Here is a 23,688-nt window from a genome sequence, read left to right on the forward strand (position 1 = left end):
GTGTTTACTTGTTTTGTTTCTTATATTGTTTTAGATCTTTGGTATCAAACTCAGGCCGGTTTGTTAATTTGATTGCCAGATGATCCTGGTTAAAGGGAAAGTTACTTAAACAGATTGTTCCACGTTATTAAGCACGTCACCGTTCTCATGCAGTATGGTGAGGAATAAAGAGCTTTCTGAAGATGAAAAGCGTAAAATAGCTCAATGTCTTGCAAAAGACATAAAAACAACTGATATATCACGAAAACTAAAGAGAGATCATCGAACTGTATAAAGATGTGAGTGATTCACAGCACAGGTGAACACGATCTGATAAAAGCTTATTAAGGAGAGTTTCTATAAGACAAAATGAATCTTATTAAAAGCGCAGCTGTAAAATTCCACTGATGAGCAGCAAACAGGTATTTGAAGCTGCTGGTGTGTCCGGATCGTCACAAACCTCTCGATGCAGGATTCTCTTCACATGCTGCAGTTGTGCATAAACCTGTCGTTTGGCCACCTTCACCCAAAGCTCACTAACAGAAGGCTCACTATATTGCCAAAAATATTCGCTCGTCTGCCTTCACACGCATATGAACTTGAGTGACTCCCATTCTTAATCCATTGAGTCCTTAGTCGCTGTGGGCATAAAAGGAGATAAAATCTTGGTTTGGCCACCATCATCTCCTGACCACAATCCTACTGAGAACCTGTGGAGCATCCTTAAAAGGAAGATCTGTGAGAGTGGTCATCAGTATACCTCAAAACAGCAGCTCTGGGATGAACCGGAACATCGACTGATCGATCAGCGTCCAGGTGTACCGACTGAATGGGCACAAATTCCCACAGACACACTTCAAAGTCTTGTGAGAAGCTTGTCAGAAGAGCGGCTGTTGTTCTAGCTGAAAGGATCACACAGGGGGTCGGTCTGTTTTGCGTAAAATCAGATCAAACCGAATGCACCACCAACACCGCGCTGGCCAGGGAGAGATGCAGACTTGCACCTGGATGTATTGGCTTGTGCGGCGAAGGGGAATTCCTCATAACTGCTGCAGTTGCGCCCTCTGCTGGCTGATCGATGGCACTGCACAGAGACGGGGGATAACAGAGATCGGTGCGTGACTCTGATCCGTGTGTAATTCGGATCTCCGTATGAACACGCCCGGTGCAGGTGAAAAGAAGCATTCGGTACCGCACACGTCTTGGAGGGGGCGTGTGTCAGCAAGGAGGTGAAATACCATCAGGGAATTGGATATGACTAAGTTTTATGTTGCTGTTTAATGCTTTTTACATTTAACAGTACTCCGGGACGTTGGGAATTGTCGTGTAGGGCTGGAAGGGGAATGAGAGACAGTTGGGAGGATTTAGGGTGGGTGGGGGGTACTTTTTTGCACCCATACAAGGAGAAGGGGGGTAAAGAGGGGGCAGAAGGGGAGGGACGAGAGAGAGAGAGAGAGTTAAGGAGGGAGAGAAAACGAGAGGAGGGGAGAACAGGACGGGGTAGAGAAGGCTGGACGTTCTGCTCCGAGCTGCACATCTCCAGATCCAGCTCCCGACTCCGAGTGCCCGGCTGGCGTCTCCTCCTCTGCCCAGGTGAGCCTGTCTTGCTGTCTTGGCATCTCTGCCTGCACCGGGTGGCACGGGCACTGAGGGTGCCCACTCTGCTCTCCTCTCCTAGTGCTCCTGATCTTTTCTCTTCAATCTTCTGCAGCTCCTTCATCAGTGTTTCAGGTCTTTGCATGAGACGGAGGTGGCATGCACTCCGTCGCATGCGGTTTCCTAATTACGGCCTCTCCGAGTCACGCCCTCTTCCTCAGGTGCTAAAAAGCCACGGGCGCCTCGCTTTTATTGCGTCTGGTTCGCGCCCGAGGAGAAGAGCCGCCGTCTGAAAGCCGAAGACGATGTCTGAGCCTCCGTGTGTGTGTGTGTGTGTTGTGGGCAAATAAAGGTCGTCTTGTTTGAGGTCAGCGTGGGTGAAACTGCACATCTGGGTTCGTGCCTCGGCCCGATCTTTATCCGTCGGCGCAAGCAGATCTACACGTGTCGGTGTATTTACGGACCGGCCGCGGCACCGGTGGTAAAAGTTTGTGAAGCGTTTTATTGGCTGACCGGCCGCACCTCCTTTACGGGCCGTAAACTTTACGCCTGCGTGCAGAGCTGCAGAAAGTCCTCGCAGCAAAGTATGGGGACGCCGCGTTTAAATACACAATGACAAAAAGCTCCAGCAGTCTGCAACAGTTCTGGGATGAACCGGAACACCGACTGAAGCCATACAAATGCTGCTATCTTTTAACAGAATAGCCACAAATCCCCATAGACATACTACAAAGTCTGGTGAGAAGCTTCTTATTGGAGCGGCTGTTGTTCTTTCACTCTATAGACGTCCGACAAGCTCTTGGTCAGGCGTCCGAATACTTTTGGCCGTATTGCTTGTATGAACCTGTTCCTGACATGCCATGCCAGTACGTGGCAGCAGAGGGCGTGTTTTAGGTATGGCAGCAGCGACGAGGAACCCAGTCGGCCCTTCCTCCCTCGTGTGGCGTCAACTGTGCCTGTCGGACGTCCGGTCACGTTGATAGCACCACCGAGGTGAGAACACAAGAGCTTGAGATGTCTGCGCCACCCAAGTGCCCACGTTACACTTGCACAGTGATAGCTCAGAGGTTAAGGTACTGCACTAGTAATCAGAAGGTCGCTGGTTCAAGTCCCACCACCGCCAAGTTGCCACTGTTGGGCCCCTGAGCAAGGCCCTTAACCCTTGCTTAAAATCGTGTTCAGTCATGAATGTAAGTGGCTTTGGATGAATATCAATAAGTGGCTAAATACAACAACCTCCATCGCACTTCACAGCTGAATCTGATTGAGGGTTGAAATACTTTTTAAACCAAGTGTAACACACAGAGATTAAAACCACCTCCTTGTTTCTACATTCACTGTCCATTTTATCAGCTCCACTTACCATATAGAAGCACTTTGTAGTTCTACAATTACTGACTGTAGTCCATCTGTTTCTCTGCATGCTTTGTTACCCCCTTTCACCCTGTTCTTCAATGGTCATGACCCCCACAGGACCCCCACAGAGCAGGTATTATTTAGGTGGTGGATGATTCTCAGCACTGCGGTGACACTGACATGGTGGTGGTGTGTTAGTGTGTGTTGTGCTGGTATGAGTGGATCAGACAGCAGCGCTGCTGGAGTTTTTAGACACCTCACTGTCACTGCTGGACTATAGTCCAATAACCAAAAACATCCATCCAACAGCGCCCCCTGGGCAGCGTCCTGTGCCCACTGATGAAGGTCTAGAAGATGAGCGACTCAAACAGCAGCAATAGATGAGCGATCGTCTCTGACTTTACATCTACAAGGTGGACCGACTAGGTAGGAGTGTCTAATAGAGTGGACAGTGAGTGGACACGGTGTTTAAAAACTCCAGCAGCGCTGCTGTGTCTGATCCACTCATACCAGCACAACACACACTAACACACCACCACCATGTCAGTCTCACTGCAGTGCTGAGAATCATCCACCACCTAAATAATACCTGCTCTGTGGGGGTCCTGTGGGGGTCCTGACCATTGAAGAACAGGGTGAAAGGAGGTAACAAAGCATGCAGAGTAACAGATGGACTACAGTCAGTAATTGTAGAACTACAAAGTGCTTCTATATGGTAAGTGGAGCTGATAAAATGGACAGTGAATGTAGAAACAAGGAGGTGGTCATAATGTTATGGCTGATCGGTATAAATCTAGTCCTTGCTGTATGGCCAAAATTGATTTTCGTCAGAATCTGTGTGTGATCTTTTTATTTAGAACGACGGCCTCGCCTATGAGAAGCTCCTCACGAGACTTTGAAGTGTGTCTGTGGGAATTTGTGCCTGTTTGGTCAGTATGGCTGGGCGCTGATCGATCGGTCGGTGTTCCGGTTCATCCCAGAGCTGTTGAGTGGGGCTGAGGTCAGGGATCTGTGCAGGACAATGGAGCTTGTCTTCATGTCTTTATAGAGAACAGGCAGGTCCTTCCCTAAACTGTTGCTGCAAAGTCTGAAGCATCATGGATCATTTCCTTTATATGATTGATTTATTTCACCTGGCTGTTAGTGACTTAAGTAATTAGAAGGGGCGTCTAGATACTTTTGCCCATATAGTGAGGGTCTAGTACATGGAACAGTGGTCTCTTTGCCCAGGTCCTTGAGGTGGAGGGTGAGTTTAGCTCCGGGAACACACAGCTCGTGTGAAACTGTAGACAGTCAAGCGAGCATCAACACAACAAACCTCAGAACTTCAGTGTGAGAGTGAAGCTCGCTCGACTGTGTGCGGTGTCACCGGTGTTACCTCACATCATGACATGCTTTTAAATGTGGGGAAACAGTTTAGGGAAGGTCCTTTATTACGTTTCATGACAAACTGACAGCCATGAGGACTCGTGGAGGAACTCCAGCAGCCAGCGAACGCCGTGGAACGCCATGGGGAGGAATCGGAATGTCGACCGCCAGCCAGTTCTTCTCGTCCAAAACGTTCTGTTGACCGGATGAGCAAAAGTTTGTGGACACTCACAGAAAAGCACAGGCAGTGATGGATTAAACCGAAGTACCGACTGCGCACAGATGCAGTTCCATCCCGCTCATGCTCAGGTGTCCACATACTTTTGCTCGGAGCTCTCACGTCTTTATTAGGTGTGAGTCGGCACTTATTTTTTGGACGTCTGCTACGAGGTGAAGGAAGCCAGACGTCCTCATGAGCCAGGAGGTAGAACACGGAGACGTTAGCTCATCCTGTCGTCCCGTATGACTCAGAATTGCCCCAAACTTCTCTGTGTCCGTATAATTCCGGTCGTTCATCTTTTTCCTAAATCGTGCCGGGATTACCAGCGCAGACTCTCCGGGACCGCTGGAAAATGTGCGGAAGGTGACCGGGCCGCTGCTTTGGAAGCTGTGAAGCCTTGTGAGAAGCTTCCTACAAGACGTGGAAGTGTGTCTGAGGGAATTTGTGCCTGTTTAGTCAGTACGGCTGGGTGCTGATTGATCAGTCGGTGTTCCGGTTCATCCCAGAGCTGTTGAAAGGGGCTGAGTTTTTCTTCACATCTTTATAGAGTCTGCTCATGCTGGAACAGGAAGGACCTTCCCTAAACTGTTGCTGGACTGTTGGAAGCATGTGATTTTGGTTGTATGACTGATTTATTACACTATGCGGCTGAAACACGCGAATTCAACCATTAAAAGTGGCGTCCCAATACTTCTGTCCCTATAGTGAGGGTCTAGTACATGGAACAGTTGTCTCTTTTGCCAAGGTTGTAGGGTGTGGGTTTAGCAGACTCTCCGGGGCCGCTGGGAAATGTGGCCTTTGAACCGGCGGTCCGAGCCAGGCTGACCGGTCAGTGGGTGCAGTCGCCCTTCAAGGAGTTTACGTTTATAAATTGGCGTCGACAGACGTGGCGAATCCGTCTGGCACGCGTCCCCGCGCTGGACCAGACACACCCGCTCTGAAATAGCCGCCGCGCCCCCCCCCCATCCCTGACCCCGCTGTTGTCCAGCTATTTCGGTTCGGACGGGCCGTAAATCAGGACGTGCGAGGAGACGCGAGGGTTTGTTTGTGCGCCGTGGGGATGACGGATGGCCGTCGGAGACTCTCGGTTATTTACGGGCCGCGCCGAATTTACCGCCATCCCGTCCGACCCAGGCGAGCGCCGCTTATTTTAGGGCCGGCCCTCGAACCGTAGCACGTCCTGCACAGAGGGACTCGGCCGCTATTTTAGCCGCTTTGTAAACACGGGGAGATGAAAACGACACGCCGGGATCCTCGCCGTGCCTCCACTGGTGTTTAAAGTCGGTGATGACAGGGCACGAACGAAGTCGGTCGATCCTCGCGCGCCCGGGGGCTTAGCACCTGGCGAAAATAACCGCCGTCTCTTCTTTTTTGACCTCGCGGCGTTTCAGGCGCACGTCCGCAAACCACCTACCCGCCGTGCAGCTGTGCGACACCGCCTTCTCCCCGGGCGCTGATTATATCGTCTGGGATTATTGTTTGGGTTCCTCTGAAGGTTCCTCCGGTCATTCGGAGGATCTCGTTTAACCTAGTCAGGTACGGAGGGCCACGCCAGGCTCCGTGTGACCCCGCCCGCGTCCTCTCACACAGCGGCAGAGCGAAGGACCCGCCGTCCGACCTTCTCTTCATCAAACACGACACACCCAACTGTCTACTGGTCAGCTGGGCGCCCCCTAGTGTCTGCAGCAGACAAAATCGTCCGCTAGTCTGCTGGGTGGGAAAAGACGGGACTAAAAAGTGGGCGGGGTCTTGGATGTCGTGTGAGGACCCTGGTTAGTATACCGAGGCGCCTGTACAGAAGTGGAGGAACGTGGAGATCAGAGCGTGACTCTCCGTACGCGAGACTGACCTCACGCGCCGATCCACCGAAGTTTTGGCGAATAACAAGGGAGGGCGTGTCGGGAGAATATACCCTCCGTACGCCATCAGGGTCTCCATCAGAGGAAGAGGAACTGGCTATGACTAAATTGGGGAAAAAGAGAAAGTCGTAGGTCTCCGACGTTTCTCTAATGCAGCCTGTTCTTTCCGTAGTGGCATCTCATAGCTAATAATCTGAAGGTTGCCGGTTCAAGCCCCCGAACAACCAGATTGCAGTGAAGGTGGTGGTCTAGTGGGGAGAGATGTTTGAATCCCGGCTCTGCCATACAGCCACTGTTGGGCCCTTGAGCAAGGCCCTGAACGAGAACAGATGAAGGGAATCAGGATTGGTTTGGGACACGCCCCGTCTCTGTAAAGCTTGCTTGACCGAGGACAGCGGTAAACTATTCGGACGCCTGACCGTGAGCTTGTCGGACGTCTGTGTGATCTTTATAGCTAGAACGACAGCCGCTCGCTCTTCTGAGAAGCTTCTCACAAGACTTTGGAGTGTGTCTGTGGGGATTTGTGCCCATACTATCATTTCATTAATATAATTGCTTTATGACGTTACTCTGGGCGTCCCGATACTTTTGACCGTGTACTGTACTGGAGTGAAATGTCTTTATGTCCCGCAGACGATGACCTCTGAACCTTCCCTCCGCGCCGTGCTGCAGCACCTCCTCGTGGTGCTCCTGAAGCTGACCGTCTCCTCCGGCGCCCCCCTGAGACCGACCAACGGAACGGCGTGCCAGGCGCGAGGCCCCGCCTCCTACATCCTGGTCTTCACCGGACACTGGAGCCCGCTGATGTTCCCCAAGCAGTACCCCTTATTCAGGCCCCCGGCGCAGTGGTCCAAACTCATAGGTAAGACGAAGCTTATTTATTCATTCTCGCAGTTTAGTCGTACCCAGTTCCTCTTCCTCTGCTGGAGACCCCGATGGCGTACGGAGGGAATATTCTCCTGACACGCCCTCCCTCTGACGCGTGTGCGCTCCACCGACTCCTTCTTATCCCCCAGTACTTTGGTGGATCGGCGCGTGAGGTCGGTCTCGCTCACAGAGAGTCACGCGCTGATCTCCACGTTCCTCCATTCCGGGTTACTAACCAGGGTCCTTACACAGCCTCGAAGACCCCGCCCACTTTTTAGTCACGTCTTTTCCCACCCAGCAGACTAGTGGCCGATTTTGTCTGCCAAATTTGCCAACTAGGGGGCGCCCAGCCAACCGGTAGCAGAGGTGAGATTCAAATCCGAGGAGTTTAGAACCCCAGCGCTGGTGTGCTAGCGGAATAATTCGGTGAGCCAAGAGCCTCAAGCTGAAGCCTCACAGCTGATAATAGATCAATAAATAAATAAAATACATAAATAAATAAATAAAATACATAAATAAATAAATATATAAATAATATATATAAATATATAAATAAAATACAAAAATAAATAAATAAAATACAAAAATAAATAAATAAAATACATGAATAAATAAAATATATAAATTAATAATTAGATAAATAATTAAATATATAAATAAAATAAATAAATAAATAACTAAAATACATAAATAAATAAAATAATATATATATATACATAAATAAATGAATAAAATATATCAATACAAAAATATATAAATAAAATACATAAATAAATAAAAAACATAAATAAATAAAATATATAAATAAATAAATATATAAATAAATAAATATATAAATAAATTAAAAGTACACAAATAAAATACATAAATAAATAACTACATAAATAAATAAAATACATAGATAAATAAATAAGTTAAATAAATAAATAAAAAAATTCTAATAAGTAAATACATAAATAAATTGAAAATACACAAATAAAATACATAGATAAATAAATAAATACATAAATTAAATAAATAAATAAATAAATTAAATACACAAGTAAATAAATAAAATACATGAATAAATAAATAAATAAAAAACACAAATAAGTAAATAAAATATAAAAATATATAACTTAAATAAATGAAAAAATAAATGAAATCAAAATAAATAACTCAATAAATAACTCAATAAATAACTCAATAAATAACTCAATAAATAAATAAATAAATGCCACAATGCATCAAGAGCCTGAAGCTGAAGCCTGGCAGCTGGCCCTATAACCCACTGCATTGGCACCCCCCCCCCCCCCCCCCCCCCCCCTTCCTCCAAAAAATAAAGCCCTGGTCCATATGGGAGCGAGATGGATAATGAGGATAGCAGGAGGCGCGGGGGAGAGCGGGAGGAGAGTGTAAGTGCTACCAGATGACGGCGGTCACCACGCCGGTTCCATGTACCCGGGTGTGGGTGGAGGAAGCAGATCTGCTGCAGAGCTCTAGAGGAAGCAGGAGGAGGATGGAGATTCGACCTTCAGCGACCTTTTAAATAAATATATAACATTTACGCTCCCTCGCTGTCGGCAGGCAGAACTGCTCCCCGGCGTGTTTACAATAAGAAACCGCGCTGAGGGCATCCACGCCGTCCCTGCCTACAGGCCACGAGAGGACGGGACGCAAACCTGCACACGTCAGGGCGGGACCGTTAAAACCTTTACAGCTGGGGGAACTTCAGCACTGTCCAGATCAGCTTAGCTACTGGAGATTCTGTTCATCTGGACTGTCCATTTAATATTACAACTACAAATCAGAAACAGCTGGGACAGGACGGAAAATACAAATAAAATAATAATAAATAAAACACATAGATAAATAAATTAAAATGAATAAATAAATTAAAAGTACACAAATAAATTCTGTCTGCAATCAAATCACCGTCAAAACAAATTTATTTATTTATTTTCTTATTTATTTAATTTGTATTTGTTTATTTTTGTACTGTTTTATTTATCATTTTATTTATTTATTTCATTTACTGATGTATTTATCTATGTTTTTTATTTGTGTACTTTAAATTTTTTTTATGTATTTCGTTTATTTTTCTATGCATTTTATTTACTTATTTAATTAATTTGTATTTATTTATTTATCATTATATTTATTTTATTTTTTTATTTACTGATATATTTATATATTTTGTTTACTTATCTATGTATTTTATTTATTTATTATTTATTTATTTACTTATTTATTTAATTTGTATTTATGTATTGTTTTATTTATTATTTTATTTATTTATTATTTTGTTTATTTATGTATTTTATTTATTTATTTATGTATTTTATTTGTGTACTTTTAATTTTTTTAATTTATTTTGTTTATTTATTTATGTATTGTATTTATTTATTTTATTTACTGATATATTTATTTATGTATTTTGTTTATCTATACATTTTATTTATTTATTTACTTATTTATTTCATTTGTATTTTTTTTTTTAATTTTGTTTATTTATCTATGCATTTGATTTATTTATTTATGTATTTTATTTATTTATTAAATTTTTTATTTATTTGTTTTTTCCGTACCGTCCCAGCGTTTTCTGATATCTGGCAGATGAAGAGGTCACACGAGGCTCTGAGAAGGTTTTAGGGAGATAAAGACAGAGGTGAAGAGGACAGGGAGGGACGATTACTGTCGATTGGTGGTTGAGTTGTCTAAGCTCGGGATGTTTTGGCACTGGCTCGTGGCGCTTGTTCCAAACCCGGTGCAGTCGAACCCTCTCTCTCTCTCTCTCTCTCTCTGGCCCTGCTCACATTGCGGTTTGTCGCTGTGTAATGCGCCGCGGGATATCGAGGACACGCCTGATGACTTTTAAAGCTACTAGCAGCTCTGGGTTTTGGTTTTGCTCCCGTCTCCTCTAAAACATGCCAACCTGAAGCTTGTGACCCCCAGCTTTGGTTTTGAGTAATCTGTGGTTGATTAAACAGGAAAAGGTTCTACCTGCTTTCTGGAGACCTCAACCATGAACGATTCGAGAATAACCAAAGGTGTGCTGGCTTCTGACGGGCGCAGATCGAGGGGAATGTTTATGACGGGCGCAGATACGCTAACAACCCACGTGTGAAACCGCCAGCTGTGCAGGATTGTGTTTACGTTCAGGGTTTTTCTCCACATGCGTTTGTTTTATTCCTAAATGCAAACCAGAACCATAATCACTCCTGATCTCAGTAGGATAAGTAGTTTGGATAAAGAGCCTCTGTTTTACCTAATTCAAATCCGCTTCACCAGCGCTAACACTCCCGCACTTCCATTAAAGGAGACGAAACCTCAAACCCTACGATCGGACTGGCAGCGACTTTGAGTCTTATGTCGCTCCATGTTTACACTGGAAGCGTCAGAACGTCGATCTGAACGACTTAAATGTGCTCAAAGACTAAAAAACACGAAAACATTCCCAGTTCCGTTCCCTTGTGCTCCAGTTTCACCAGTAATGGTTTCTCTCTCCTCCTGCAGCCATCACCCATAATGAACAGTACCAGCTGTGGCAGGAGGGGGCGCCGGCGAGCCCCGGTGTGCAGATGTTTGCCGAGCTGGGCGTCACGGTCGAGCTGGTGAAGAAGGCGAAGGAGGCGAGAAAGAAGAGACTCATCGGATCCATGTACCGCACGGCCGGGATCCCGACCGGAGTCGGACACAGTTCCACCGAGCTCCTCCTGCAGCCCAGGAACCCACTGGTACCAAAAATCATCTCCAAACACCATCGAACATCTCCAAACACCATCAACATCTCCAAACATTTCAAAACATCATCAAACATTATCAAACATGTCTAAACATCATCACCGACTATCTCCAAACATCTCTAAACACCATCAAACATCTCCAAACACAATCAACATCTCCAAACATCTCAAAACATCATCAAACATCATCAAACATTATCAAACATGTCTAAACATCATCACCGACTATCTCCAAACATCTCTAAACACCATCAAACATCTCCAAACACAATCAACATCTCCAAACATCTCAAAACATCATCAAACATCATCAAACATTATCAAACATCTCTAAACATCATCACCGACTATCTCCAAACATCTCTAAACACCATCAAACATCTCCAAACACAATCAACATCTCCAAACATCTCAAAACATCATCAAACATCATCAAACATCTCTAAACATCATCACCGACTATCTCCAAACATCTCTAAACACCATCAAACATCTCCAAACACAATCAACATCTCCAAACATCTCTAAACACCATCAAACATCTCCAAACACCATCAACATCTCCAAACATCTCAAAACATCATCAAACATTATCAAACATCATCAAACATCTCTAAACATCATCACCGACTATCTCCAAACATCTCTAAACACCATCAAACATCTCCAAACACAATCAACATCTCCAAACATCTCTAAACACCATCAAACATCTCCAAACACAATCAACATCTCCAAACATCTCAAAACATCAAACATCTCTAAACATCATCACCGACTATCTCCAAACATCTCTAAACACCATCAAACATCTCCAAACATCAACAAACATCATCAAACACCATCACCAAATATCTCCAAACCACCAAACATCTCTAAACACAGCCAAACACCACTGAACATCATCAAACATCATCAAACATCACTGATCGTTCAGCTCTCAACACTTGGCTTTGTCTTTTACACTCTAGTTTGTTTTTCTCTGAACGGTTCTGGTTTAGATTCTGGTTCAGATTCAGGTTCAGGTTCTGGTTCAGGTTCTGGTTTGGTTCTCCCGGTGACTGGTAGCTGTTGATGGGTCGTTATTAGAATGCAGAAGCTGAAGCGAGCGTGATGGGAAGCGGCGAGCTGTTTATCTTTATTAGCTGCCGCGTGAGGAGCATGAGGAGGAGACTTGGGGGGGGGGGCTGGGGGCGATATAAAATCAGTCACGCTACTTTTCTTGGGCACATGCCTGGCATTGGTGCCCGACTCTGAGTGACCTCGACGTGTCACATGACTGAACGGCGGGATGACTACCATAGCGTGGCTGTTTTTAGATCAGCGGGGCGGATTATGGTGAACACAGAGCCCAGCGTGAGTGAGGTGCCACCTGACACACTTATTATTAGATTATTATTATTATTATTAATTATTATATTATTATTATATTATTATTATTATATTATTATTATTGTATTATTAATATTATTGTTATTATTCTTATTCTTATTATATTATTCTTATTATATTATTATTATTATATTGTTATTATTGTATTATTATTATTTTTATATTATTATTATTGTTGTTATTATTATATTATTATTATTATTATATTACTATTGTTATTGTATTATTATTATTATTATTATTATTATTATTATTACTATTATCATTACATTTAATATTATTGTTATTATTATTATTATTATTACACAGACCAAGTACAGACTCGATCAGCAGGTATTCGTCTCTCCCTCCCTCTACTCAGGCACTCCAGCTCAGCCTGATTGCCCTGATGGTGGCGCTATAATGTAGCGTTAAACTTTGAGGTCCATTTGAGGTCTTTAAATATATATATATGCTTCTCTAACTCTAAGAAAGCATCACACAGACATGTCACCAAACTCCAGAGTCACAGAGCTCAGGAAATACAGTGTAACTGCAGCACTATAACATGCATGATGATAATAATGTTACACAAACACAGACTGTCTGATTGATATGAATTTTGGCTCAGTGCTTCTGTGCCCTCCTTCAGGACTGGTTCTGTACATACTGGGTCACACTGAGCTCACAGTGCTCGAACCCTGGAATCGTCTCTCACTGTTCTCACTGTGAAGCACTTCGGTTCAAACCGACTTCCGTCCGTGCTCTCCGTGCAGGTTCATCTCCGGGACAAACTTCACCTCAGATCATGTGAGAAGGAACGGGGTTTCGATCAGGCGACCGCCGAGCTGCAGAGCGATGGTTCGAGCACCAGTTACTGGGTTTCGTTTGGAGACGTTTAGGCAGGACGTGGATCAGAGATAAATATTTATGGGTCGGTGCCAGGAGCGCGTGTTTAATGGGAACCAGACGCGTTATTGTTATTATTTTTATAATAATAATAATAATTATTATTATTATTATTATTACTGTTATTATTAATAATATTGTTATTATTATTATTATTATTACTGTTCTTTTTAATAATATTGTTATTATTATTATTATTATTATTTTAATTGTCTTTTACTTTTATTATTATTATTATTATTTTTACTATTATTATTATTATTATTATTAATAATAATATTATTACTATTATTATTATTATCATTATTATTATCATTATTATTAATATTATTATTATTAATATTATTATTATTACTATTATTATCATTATTGTTATCATTATTATTATTATTATTATTATTATTATTATTATTATTATTACACAGACCACATACAGACTCGATCAGCAGGTATTCGTCCCTCCCTCCTGATACTCAGGCGCTCCAGCTCAGTCTGATTGGCCTGATGGTGGCGCTATATTCTCACCTTGAAGCACTTCGGTTCAAACCGAGTTCCCCGAGTCCGTGCTCTCTGTGCGGGTTCATCTCCGGGACAAACTTCACCTCCGATCATCTGAGAAGGAACGGGGTTTCGATCAGGCGACCGCCGAGCTGCAGAGCGAGGGTTCGAACACCAGTTACTGGGTTCCGTTTGGAGCCGTTCAGGAGGGACGTGGATCAGAGATAAATATTTATGAGTGGGCGCCGGGCCGAGCGCGTGTTTAATGGGAACCAGACGCGTCCGGGGGCTGAAGCTTCATGTACGTTTTGGCTGAAGTCCTGCACCGGTGAGTCACATGTTGTTTTGGTGGTCGTGGTTCGTTTCCAAGCGTTTGGACGTTTTCAGGTCAGGGAGGAAATAAATGAAGGAGGTGCGTGCGATCTCGGCCTCGCCGGTCTGCACGCGTACCTCCACGCACCGCCGCGCTCCTCACACCAAACGTCCATCACGGTCGAACCGCCGGAGCCGGACGCGTTCCTGGAAGAGCCGCGGTGGGGGCTGGAGAGAGGTGGGAGGCGGGAGAGGTGAAGGAATCATCCATCAAACGTGATCGGTGATCCGGCGCGTGCGTCACTAGCCGGCGCTGGTCCGAGGATCAGGTTCGTGCTAGCGGTTATCCGAGCGCACCAGGAATAATTGCTCGGGTTCTGAGGTTCTGTGGCCTTGGATCGACCTCGCGGTGATTTCAGCTCGACGTGACTTCGCAGGAAGTTCTCTCGGCACAGCGCCGTCCCTCGAGCCAGGGGGTATAACGAGCGTGGGCGCTCACTGAAGAGGAAAAACACCAGCGCACTCACATAGGAAAGCCCGGAAGGGTCGCATTCGCTGCTGTTTGACCGTCTCGCTCTCTCTTCTTTCTCTCAGCTCTCCCTGATGGTGAAGGTGATCCCGAGTCCTGATTGGTTCGTCGGGTTGGACGGTCTCGACCTGTGCGAGGGTGGGCAGTGGAAGGAGGAGCTGACCTACGACCTGCACCCGTTCGACGCCGGCACCGACAGCGGCTTCACTTTCTCCTCGCCCAACTTTCCCACCTCGCCCCCCGAGAACATCACCATGGTGAGACCGACGTTCTGCTTTTCTATTTTATTTCTGCATTTTCTTCCAGTTTAGTCGTACCCAGTTCCTCTTCCTCTGCTGGAGACCCTGATGGCGTACGGAGGGTATATTCTCCTGACACGCCCACCCTCCGATGTGCCCTTCTTATTTGCCCATACTTCGGAGGATCAGCATGTGAGGTCGGTCTCACGCATGGAGAGTCACGCGCTGATCTCCACGTTCCAAGACCCCGCCCACTTTTTAGTCCCGTCTTTACCCACCCAGAAGACTAGTGGCCTGTAGGGGGCGCCCAGCCGACTGGTAGCAGAGCTGAGATCCAAACTTGGGGAGTCCAGAACCCCAGCGCTAGAATCCCAACGTCAGGAGTTTACATACACGCGACATTAAAGGCCAAAAGTATGTGGACGCCCCTCCTAATGATTATACTTGTTTCTGTCACAAGTTTGGGGAAGTCCCCTTTACTTTTACCCCTTTTACACAGAGTCCTGGCTTAACAGTTATCTTCCATCACTGACTTTACTGGGTGAACAGGCACAAATCCCCACAGATACACTCCAAAGTCTTGTAGAGGAGTGGATGATATTGAAGCTACTAATGAAAGACGGAGCGATTCAGTATAAGTGACACGGTTTTGAGACGGGACGTCCGACAAGGTGACGCTCAGGTGTCCAAAAGTATGTGGACACCTGGTGTATTTGTGTTTATACCTGTGTGAGTTTAGGGCACTCGGGTGGCACAGCAATTTAGCCCAGCACCTCAGAGACCTGTTTTTGAATCTCAGCTGTGCTATCGTCCGACGAGGCGCCAAACCCTTACCTTAGCACAAAGCAATGAGCTCCAGTCGCTCTACACAGAGTCCCGGCTTATCACTTATCTTCCATCACAGACTGTATTGGGTGAAGGGGCACAAATCCCCACAGACACACTCCAAAGTCTTGTAGAAAGGCTTTTGTAGAGGAGTGGATGATACTGAAGCTACTAATGAAAGAGGGAGCGATGTCCGACAAGGTGATACTCAGGTGTCCAAAAGTACCTGGTGTATCTGTGTTTATACCTGTGTGTTTGTTGTGTGAGTTTTGGGCACCCGGGTGGCACAGTAATCCATCCCAGCACCTCAGAGACCTGGGTTTGAATCTCAGCGGTGCTGTCGACCGACTGGGCGCCTACGTCATGCAGGCGTGATCGGCTACGTCTAAGTGACCCGACACGATGCGCTCGATGTAAACGGAACTACAGAAACGAAACCTTTACGCCCCAGTTTACTGTTTACGTTTTCAGATCACGTCCCAGAAGCCCAACCACCCGGCGAACTCCTTCTACTACCCGCGGTTATCGGAGCTGCCGCCGCTGGCCACCGTCTGGCTGAAGAAGCAACCGCGCTCAACCTCCCGGCAGCAGAACCACGTGTCCAACCACATCCTGCCCCGACTCAGCAAAGCCCTGCAGTTCTCAGGTGAGAAACAGATGCACTACAGGGCCAAAAGTATGTGCACGCCCTCCCGAACGTTCATTTAACTTGGTGCACAGACCAGCATCCATAAAGACCTAAATTTGACTGAATGGGCACAAATTCCCACAGACTCCCACGCTCCAGAATCTTGTGGAAAGCTTTCCTTAAAGAGTAGAGACTGTTATAGCCTCAAAAAAATCAAAAAAACTCCATCTTAATGCCTATTGGTCCACATTTTATGGCGGTATAGTGCACACGTACGATGTGTTTATATGAGCAGAACCCGGAACTTCCCTAATGTGTTTAATTGCTAAGACTACACCATGCGACCAAACGTATTCGGACGCCTTACAGCGAGCTTGTCGGACATCCTGATTTAAGTGACTTTGAAGTACGTCTGTGGGAATTTGTGCCCATTCTGTCAGCATTCACACGGCTTTGCACTCATGACGGTCAAGAACGCCTCAGTTGATGTTCCGTAGGCTGTCCAATACAGACCCACATCCTGACCATAGAGGGTCACTAGGGATGTACTGTATTTTGATACAGACCGCTTCTTTTCACCTACCAGACCGGATCCCAGAGGTGGAGGGCTAACTTAATGGACGGCTGTCGCCTTACAGCGAGAAGGTCCTGGGTTCGATTCTCTTTCTGTGTGGAGTTGGCATGTTCTCCTTGTGTCCTCCAAGTCAGGTTAACTGGAACTACTGTCTTAAGTGTGTGTGTGTCTACTCTGTGATGGGCTGGCGACCTGTCCAGAGTGTTTCCTATTTTTCGCCCAATGAATCAGACCCACCGCGACCCTGACCAGGATAAAGCCATGATAAAACAGACAATGAATCAATGAATCGATGAATCAGTGAATTGATTCGCTGATTCTTTTGCGTATAAAGGTTTTTGGGTGTAATTTAGGAATTCAGGAGAGGTTTTCGGGTTGAAACGTTCCTCGTTAGCTGGGCACCGATCTTCTGGGACGATCTCGTTAACCCGAGGGAAGAGTAAATGAAATAAACGAGGTTTTTTCCCCCCCGAACGATTCCTGTAAATGACTCTTCAGGTTTCTCAGGTTCTGGGATTTAGGAGGCAGATTTTTTCCGTTCTGGTTCTGCGAAGAATCAACGTGGAACATTTGGGACGGGTTTGAGACGGGCTGTGTTTGAGAGGCTTTACACGCGTGACCGCGCCCGCACAAACGAAAACGTGTTGTCCCTCGTTAAGCTCGTTACTGAATCCTTTTGTTTCCTTCGCTGAACATCCGAACATGACGTTCGAGTTTAAATAAAATCACTCCGGCTCAAACTGTTCATCTTGGACTCGTTTGTTCTTACGGCTGTGATGAATGAGGCCTCCTGTACCGAACCACAACCCCCCCGAATCAGCCCCCACCCCCCTTCGACAAACCCACCCGCCCCCGCACTTTCCAGGAACTGCAGGACTGCAGGACTGATCCGAAATCCTATAAAGCGAAACCGAATTTACACGGAATCCAGACTCCTGACGTCTGTGCACTACAGACTATATAAACAAAAGTATTGGGACAGCATTCCTATCAGACGAATGAAATCAACGATTTAAAATAGATAACATGCCTCTAAATATGTGCCAACAGTTTGGGGAAGGCCGTTCCCTTCCCTCCAGTATGACTGTTCCACTGTGCACAAAGAACACGCTCATTAAAAACTGGTGGAAGAGCACCGGGATGAATCGGAACCCTGACCGAGCCTCCCTCTCTCTCTCGTCCCTGCTGCCACCCCAACCCGGATCGAGGGGGCTGAGATGGTCAAGCACCCCCTCCGACGTGCGCCACCAATCACACGCTTCTGTTCAGAGCACTGTATCGCGTACGGAGAGCCGGTCAGCAGAGGTCCCACTTACACCAGACAACCCAATCGTGTGTCTGTGTGGGCGCCCGGTTGGCTGATAGCACAGCTGGGATCGTGGACGAGGTGCCACCAATCGCACGCTTCTGTTCACCTGAGGGGCGGGGCCTCACAGAGCACTGTATCGCGTACGGAGAGCCGGTCAGCAGAGGTCACACTTGCACCAGAGACGAGGAACGCTGTTCAGCCATCGTCCCGCCCCCTACAGACACACAGCCAATCGTGTGTCCGTGTAGGCGCCTGGTTGGCTGATAGCACAGCCCCCCTTTGAGATGCTCCACCAATCGCCGCTATTCACCCGAGTATCGTAAGGCGTCCGGATACTTTCGGCTGTGCGGTGTTACTCGTTACAAGCGGAATATCTAAATCTCGCTCTCCGGTGTCACCGGTAGGTCAGCGGGTTCCACGGTCGAGTCCGGTCGCCTGGAAAAGCGATCATGATCACGTCCCAAAATCTCGGAGGCCTGGAGCGCGTCTCGCTGTCGGGATCAAAGCCAGGAGCGGCGTCCAAAAATCACTGACCGCATCATTTACAACCACCGCATCGGAGACTCAAAGATACCGCTTAAGATATCGCTTAATGGAGCGCTCACTGACTTCTATAATGCATCTACAAATAAGTATAATAATGACCAAAAGTATTCGGACGCCAGACTGTGAGCTTGTTTCAAAAACAGACGATATTAAATTAAAGTGACCTGTGTGTGATCTGTGTGAACAACAGCCGTTCTTCTGAGAAGCTTCTCACAAGGTTTTGGAGTGTATCTGTGGGAATTCGTGCCTGTTTAGTCAGTATGGCTGGATGCTGATTGATCAGTCGGAGTTCCGGTTCATCCCAGAGCTGTTGACTGGGGCTGAGCTCAGGGCTCTGTGCAGGACGCTGGAGCTTTTCTTCACGTCTTTATAGAGCTCAATCGTAGGGCAGTTGTAGTCTAGTGGTTAAAGTATAATCAAAAGGTCGCCGGTTCAAGCCCCACCGCTGCCAGCTTGCCACTGTCGGGCCCTTGAGCGAGGCCCTTAACCCTCAATTGCTCAGACTGTACACTGTCACAGTGCTGTAAGTCACTTTGGATAAAGCGTCCGCTAAATACTGAAAATGTAAATGTAGAACAACAGCCGCTCTACTGAGAAGCTTCTCACAAGGTTTTGGAGTGTATCTGTGGGAATTTGTGCCTGTTTAGTCAGTATGGCTGGACGCTGATTGATCAGTCGGAGTTCCGGTTCATCCCAGAGCTGTTGACTGGGGCTGAGCTCAGGGCTCTGTGCAGGACGTCTTTATAGAGCTCGCTCATGCTGGAACAGGGCAGTCCTTCCCTAAACTGTTGCTGCAGAATCAGAAGCATCATGGATCATTTCCTGTATATGATTGATGATTGAATAACCCGCTCATTGATTGTCTGTTGCAGAAACGCCGCTGGACTGCGAGGTCTCCATGTGGTCGTCCTGGGGCCTCTGCGTGGGCCCCTGCTCCAGCGAAGGGGTCCGCCATCGTACCCGCTACATCCTCCTGAAGCCCGCCAACAGCGGCACGCCCTGCCCCGAGCTGGAGGAGCAGACCCAGTGCACGCCACACAACTGCCTGGTGCAGCAGTGATGCCCGTTCCGGTCCTGGCACTGACGCTCCGACGCTCCACACCCAGAGCCGGCTCGAGGTGCCAGGCGTCGCCGTGTCACGCCCTCCGAGCGCTGGCGCCTAACGTGTTGAGCTCTGGATCCCGAGAGACTGATCATAAAATATCCACGTCACATATTTTACAGTCGTTATTATTATTATTATTATTATTATTATGGACGCTAGATTTTTTAATACTCGTTAAATTGTGGACGCTTTTTATTATTAATTACGTGTCACAACAGCACTGAGACGCAAGAACTTCAGTTGTGAATTAAATCCGCCGACCGTTCCCGGTTCTCCTCACCAGTTCACTCGAAGGAATCGTTTGGCCAAAATAAAACACACCGAGGACCGAATCGGCTCCGTACACGCGGCGAGGGCCCGAAAGTTCGGGGCCGCACAGTGAAAACAATCCTGGCTCTCAGAAGGGAGGGAGTACCGTAGTGATTCCTCATAACTGCTGCAGTTACGCCCTCTGCTGGCTGATCGACGGTGCTGCACAGAGACAGGGGATAATGGAGACTCTCCGTGCGCGATGCGGATCTTCGTATGAACCCGTCGGAAAGAAGCGGTCGGTGCTGCACCGCTATACAGCTGTGTGTCGTCTGCATAGCAGTGAAAATCGATGCCACGTTTATGCATAATTTCTCCTAGTGGCAGCATATAGAGTGTAAATAATAGAGGTCCCAGTACTGACCCCTGTGGAACACCACACTTTATTATTTACATAAATGAATTGAGAGCGGTCACTCAGATAGGATTTAAACCAAGAGAGAGCGAGTCCTTTAACACCTACTGTATCTTCTAGCCTCTCCAGTTGAATGTTCTGATAGACCGTACCAAACGCTGCACTAAGATCTAATAGAACAAGAAAAGAGACGCGTCCATTATCAGAAGACATTAATAACTCATTAACTACTCTAATTAATGCGGTTTCGGTACTATGGTTGGGCCTAACCCAAGAGCATTACAATAATCTAACCCAGAAGTTATAAACGCATGAATCAGTTTTTCAGCGTCATTAACAGATAATATATTTCTTATTTTAGAGATGTTACACAGATGATAGAAAGCAACTCTAGTAATATTATTAACGTGTGTATCAAAGGAGAGATCTGAGTCTAGTGTGACACCCAGGTTTTTTACATCTGAACTGGGAGTAACAGAGAAAGTGTTCCCATCTCCCGAAACCCTGAACCTCTTGGTCCAATTGAACAACTATATAAATATAATTTCTGGCCAAATTATTCCTTTAATTAAATCCCGGTGAGACTGAAATCTGATATTTGATGAAATTTGGGCTCTTTAACATGATCAGTGTGAATACGTAACCCCATATATCGGCGTTTTCTTTATTCCAGAGACATTTTATAGGTTGTATATATGTGTATTTGATAATTTTCTCCTCTAAATAAATGATTCCTTTCATTACGGTGTTCTCTGTTCTTTCTGTCGTCCTTATACACAAACCTGGTGAGGGCGTCTGAATCCTTATCTCCCTTAAAATGCTCCTACTGCTCCCAATAAATTCTCATTGATGTTTAATACACCGATCATCCATAACATTAAAACCACCTCCTTGTTTCTACACTCACTGTCCATTTATCAGCTCCACTTACCATACAGAAGCACTTTGTAGTTCTACAATTACTGACTGTAGTCCATCTGTTTCTCTGCATGCTTTGATAGCTCCTTTCATGCTGTTCTTCAATGGTCAGGACCCCCACAGAGCAGGTATTATTTAGGTGGTGGATGATTCTCAGCACTGCAGTGTGTTGTGCTGCTGGAGTTTTTAAACACCGTGTCCACTCACTGTCCACTCTATTAGACACTCCTACCTAGTTGGTCCACCTTGTAGATGTAAAGTCAGAGACGATCGCTCATCTATTGCTGCTGTTTGAGTCGCTCATCTTCTAGACCTTCATCAGTGGGCACAGGACGCTGCCCACGGGGCGCTGTCGGCTGGATGTTTTTGGTTGGTGGACGATTCTCAGTCCAGCAGTGACAGTGAGGTGTTTAAAAACTCCAGCAGCGCTGCTGTGTCTGACCCACTCATACCAGCACAACACACACTAACACACCACCACCATGTCAGTGTCACTGCAGTGCTGAGAATCATCCACCACCTAAATAATACCTGCTCTGTGGGGGTCCTGACCATTGAAGAACAGCATGAAAGGGGGTAACAAAGCATGTAGAGAAACAGATGGACTACAGTCAGTAATTGTAGAACTACAAAGTGCTTCTATATGGTAAGTGGAGCTGATAACATGGACAGTGAGGGTAGAAACAAGGAGGTGGTTTTAATGTTATGGCTGAATCCTGCACTGATCACTAATTACAAGCCGCGTGAACTCTTGTGATGTGGTTTCTTGAAGCTCCGGCCCAGACGCCTACTGAGCCACCCTGACCGGTAGACGAGTCTAAACAAATCCGAGGTACCTCAGAACAAACCTGCTCGTTAGGACTAAGCTCTCCGCTCCTGATGAGAAGGTGCAGGTTAACTGGGGCGGCTACTGTGTAGATTTAATACCATGGTGGTTTCATCCTGGTCCTTAATCGAATGACCCTGGACTTCTGGGTTCAGTGTTCCACCCTGGATCAGTCCTTAGGTCGTCATCAGGCAGGGTCGTTCTGGATGGGTGATGCTGCGTGTACTTTATGTGTGTGTTTACGGGGTATAAACGACGGCTCTACTGGAGGTTGGAACAAGCTGCAACAAGAGTCCAGGGGACCTGGGTTTGATCCATGCTTACAATTCCTCTCTATGATGAGTTTGTTGTGGGTTTCATGTTCGGCTGGGTGCTCTGGTTTCAATTCACTGGCGTGTGTGTGTGTGTGTGTGTGTGTGTATAAAAGGTCTAGCCTTGCAGCCAGCGTTCCCGGGTATAGCACAGGACCCATTTCAACCCTGACCAGGATGAAACGGCGTGTTTTCCTGCTGTCAGTAAGTCAGTGTGCCTTCAGGATGGTAAATGATGCTGGAGCCTATCCCAGCTTTTCAATGGGCACAAGGCACACAGTAACACCCTGGACGATGCACCAGTCCATCGCAGGGCAAACACACACACACACACACACACGCCAGTGAATTGAAACCAGAGCTCCCAGCCGAACATGAAACCCACAACAAACTCATCATAGAGAGGAATTGTAAGCGTGGATCGAACCCAGGTCCCCTGGACTTTACCCACAAGGCTGCTGTATCACTCTATCGCTCTATCAGGCTAATAAATCATGTTGATTCATTAAAAAAATCACATAATTTAAGGCACAGTGGTTAAGGTACTGGAGTAGTAATCGGAAGGTCGCTGGTTCAAGCCCCACCGCTGCCAGGTTGCCACTTTTGGGCCCTTGAGCGAGACCCTTAACCTTTAATTGCTTAGACGAAACACTGTCACAGTAAAGTAAGTCGCTTTGGTTTGATAAGTGTGGGTGCTGCACGGCTCCAGGTTCCTCCTGACCAGGGTGCGATCATCACTGTTGATCCTTTTGGTATGTGAGATTTTACATGTTCTCCCCACATGTTCTCCAGGATCTGTGGTGTCATGACCTTGGATAAACACATGGACAGGATGGTTAGATGCTGTAAATGCTCCTCATGTGTGATTAAATGAACGGATGAAAGTGAAAACGTGAATATTAAATTAAATCCGTGTTTACAGATGAGATGAAACGAGGCTGAGAAATTCGTGTAAAGCATCTGGCGCCATCTAGTGGTGAGTGTGGGGAGCGTCTAAAAACAAACTACAGTATATTAAAACAGAGATATACCGATCAGCCATAACATTATAACCACCTCCTTGTTTCTACACTCACTGTCCATTTTATCAGCTCAGCTTACCATATAGAAGCACTTTGTGGTTCTACAATTACTGACTGTAGTCCATCTGTTTC

General features: G+C 46.2%; 1 protein-coding gene across 1 annotated transcript; it reads left to right on the forward strand.

Moving 5' to 3' along the window:
* Positions 1-1,516: 1,516 nt before the first annotated feature.
* On the forward strand, positions 1,517-19,929 carry spon2a (spondin 2a, extracellular matrix protein). Its single transcript, XM_063000201.1, has 6 exons — positions 1,517-1,572; positions 7,012-7,240; positions 10,741-10,961; positions 14,655-14,846; positions 16,125-16,299; positions 19,583-19,929. Exons 2-6 carry the CDS (start codon positions 7,015-7,017, stop codon positions 19,768-19,770), a joined length of 1,002 nt encoding a protein of 333 aa, XP_062856271.1. The 5' UTR covers positions 1,517-1,572; positions 7,012-7,014; the 3' UTR covers positions 19,771-19,929.
* The last annotated feature ends 3,759 nt before the right edge of the window (positions 19,930-23,688 follow it).

This window comes from Trichomycterus rosablanca, chromosome 8, assembly GCF_030014385.1.
Source record: "Trichomycterus rosablanca isolate fTriRos1 chromosome 8, fTriRos1.hap1, whole genome shotgun sequence".
NCBI lineage: Eukaryota > Metazoa > Chordata > Actinopteri > Siluriformes > Trichomycteridae > Trichomycterus > Trichomycterus rosablanca.